Source organism: Nanorana parkeri, unplaced genomic scaffold, assembly GCF_000935625.1.
Source record: "Nanorana parkeri isolate BGI_ZX_2015 unplaced genomic scaffold, ASM93562v1 scaffold5294, whole genome shotgun sequence".
NCBI lineage: Eukaryota > Metazoa > Chordata > Amphibia > Anura > Dicroglossidae > Nanorana > Nanorana parkeri.
The window spans coordinates 864-2538 of record NW_017311554.1 but is presented as its reverse complement, the minus strand read 5'-3'; the positions used below and the strand labels follow the sequence as shown (position 1 = coordinate 2538).

Sequence of the window (1675 nt, the reverse complement as noted above, 5' to 3'; positions counted from 1 at the left end):
CTCTGGTGGGATCTCCTGTGGAAGGGTCACCTCTGGTGGGATCTCCTGTGGAAGGGTCACCTCTGGTGGGATCTCCTGTTGAAGGGTCACCTCTGGTGGGATCTCCTGCTGAAGGGTCACCTCTGGTGGGATCTCCTGCGGATGGGTCACCTCTGGTGGGATCTCGTGTGGAAGGGTCACCTCTGGTGGACTGGTCACCTCTGGTGCGATCTCCTGTGGAAGGGTCACCTCTGGTGGGATCTCCTGTGGAAGGGTCACCTCTGGTGGGATCTCCTGTAGACTGGTCACCTCTGGTGGGATTCCCTGTGGACTGGTCACCTCTGGTGGGATCTCGTGTGGAAGGGTCACCTCTGGTGGGATCTCGTGTGGAAGGGTCGCCTCTGGTGGGCTCTCCGGTAGACTGGTCACCTCTGGTGGGATCTCCTGTGGAAGGGTCACCTCTGGTGGGATCTCCTGTGGAAGGGTCACCTCTGGTGGGATCTCCTGTGGACTGGTCACCTCTGGTGGGATCTCCTGTGGACTGGTCACCTCTGGTGGGATCTCCTGTGGACTGGTCACCTCTGGTGGGATCTCCTGTGGAAGGGTCATTGGAGTCTGTGCGGAATCAGCAGGTGGCCAGTGAAGAGCCCGATGGAGGGGCCATGTGACTGACTACAGACCAGAACATGTATGTTATATGTACACGTAACACCCAGACAGACCTTCCTGGCGTGTGTCATACCATAGAGACCCAGTGTGACGGATCGGCCCTCAATATGGAGGACAGCATGGAGGAGGAAGGACAGGGACAGCATGGAGGAGGAAGGACAGGGACAGCATTGAGGAGGACGGGGACAGCATGGAGGAGGACGGGGACAGCATGGAGGAGGAAGGACGGGGACAGCATGGAGGAGGAAGGACGGGGACAGCATGGAGGAGGAAGGACGGGGACAGCATGGAGGAGGAAGGACGGGGACAGCATGGAGGAGGAAGGACGGGGACAGCATGGAGGAATAGGGACGGAAACAGCATGGAGGAGGAAGGACGGGGACAGCATGGAGGAGGAAGGACGGGGACAGCATGGAGGAGGAAGGACGGGGACAGCATGGAGGAGGAAGGACGGGGACAGCATGGAGGAGGAAGGACGGGGACAGCTGGACGGCAGACAGACGGGGACAGCTGCGGGGACACTCGGAGGCTCGGCTTCTATTCCGGGCTTATCAGTGGAAGGAATTCAGCAGCTGGAGGGGGGAGCGTGGGCCCTCAGCGCAGCCCTCGGGGACCCCCAGACACAGAGACACCGAGGACTAGAAGAGACAGACCGCACAGGGGAGGAGGGAGATAAGACGCCGGACGGATCGTTCAACTACTGAAAACAAAGAGCAACAAACCTGAAACATTCAGGAGACTGCTCCCTACTGCCTGTACTCCCAGGAGACTGCTCCCTACTGCCTGTACTCCCAGGAGACTGCTCCCTACTGCCTGTCCTCCCAGGAGAACGCTCCCTACTGCCTGTCCTCCCAGGAGAACGCTCCCTACTGCCTGTACTCCAGGAGACCGCTCCCTACTGCCTGTCCTCCCAGGAGACTGCTCCCTACTGCCTGTACTCCCAGGAGACTGCTCCCTACTGTCTGTACTCCAGGAGACTACTCCCTACTGCCTGTCCTCCCAGGAGACCGTTCCCTACTGCCTGTCC

At 60.0% G+C, this 1675-nt stretch overlaps 1 protein-coding gene across 1 annotated transcript in view; it reads right to left on the bottom strand.

Moving 5' to 3' along the window:
* Positions 1-588, bottom strand: part of LOC108804127 (early nodulin-75-like) — a 2585-nt gene extending 1997 nt beyond the window's left edge. The window contains exon 1 of the mRNA XM_018575890.1: positions 31-588. Coding sequence (XP_018431392.1) covers positions 31-588 — 558 coding nt within the window. The remainder of the gene's footprint in view (positions 1-30) is intronic.
* Between the last annotated feature and the right edge of the window lie 1087 nt (positions 589-1675).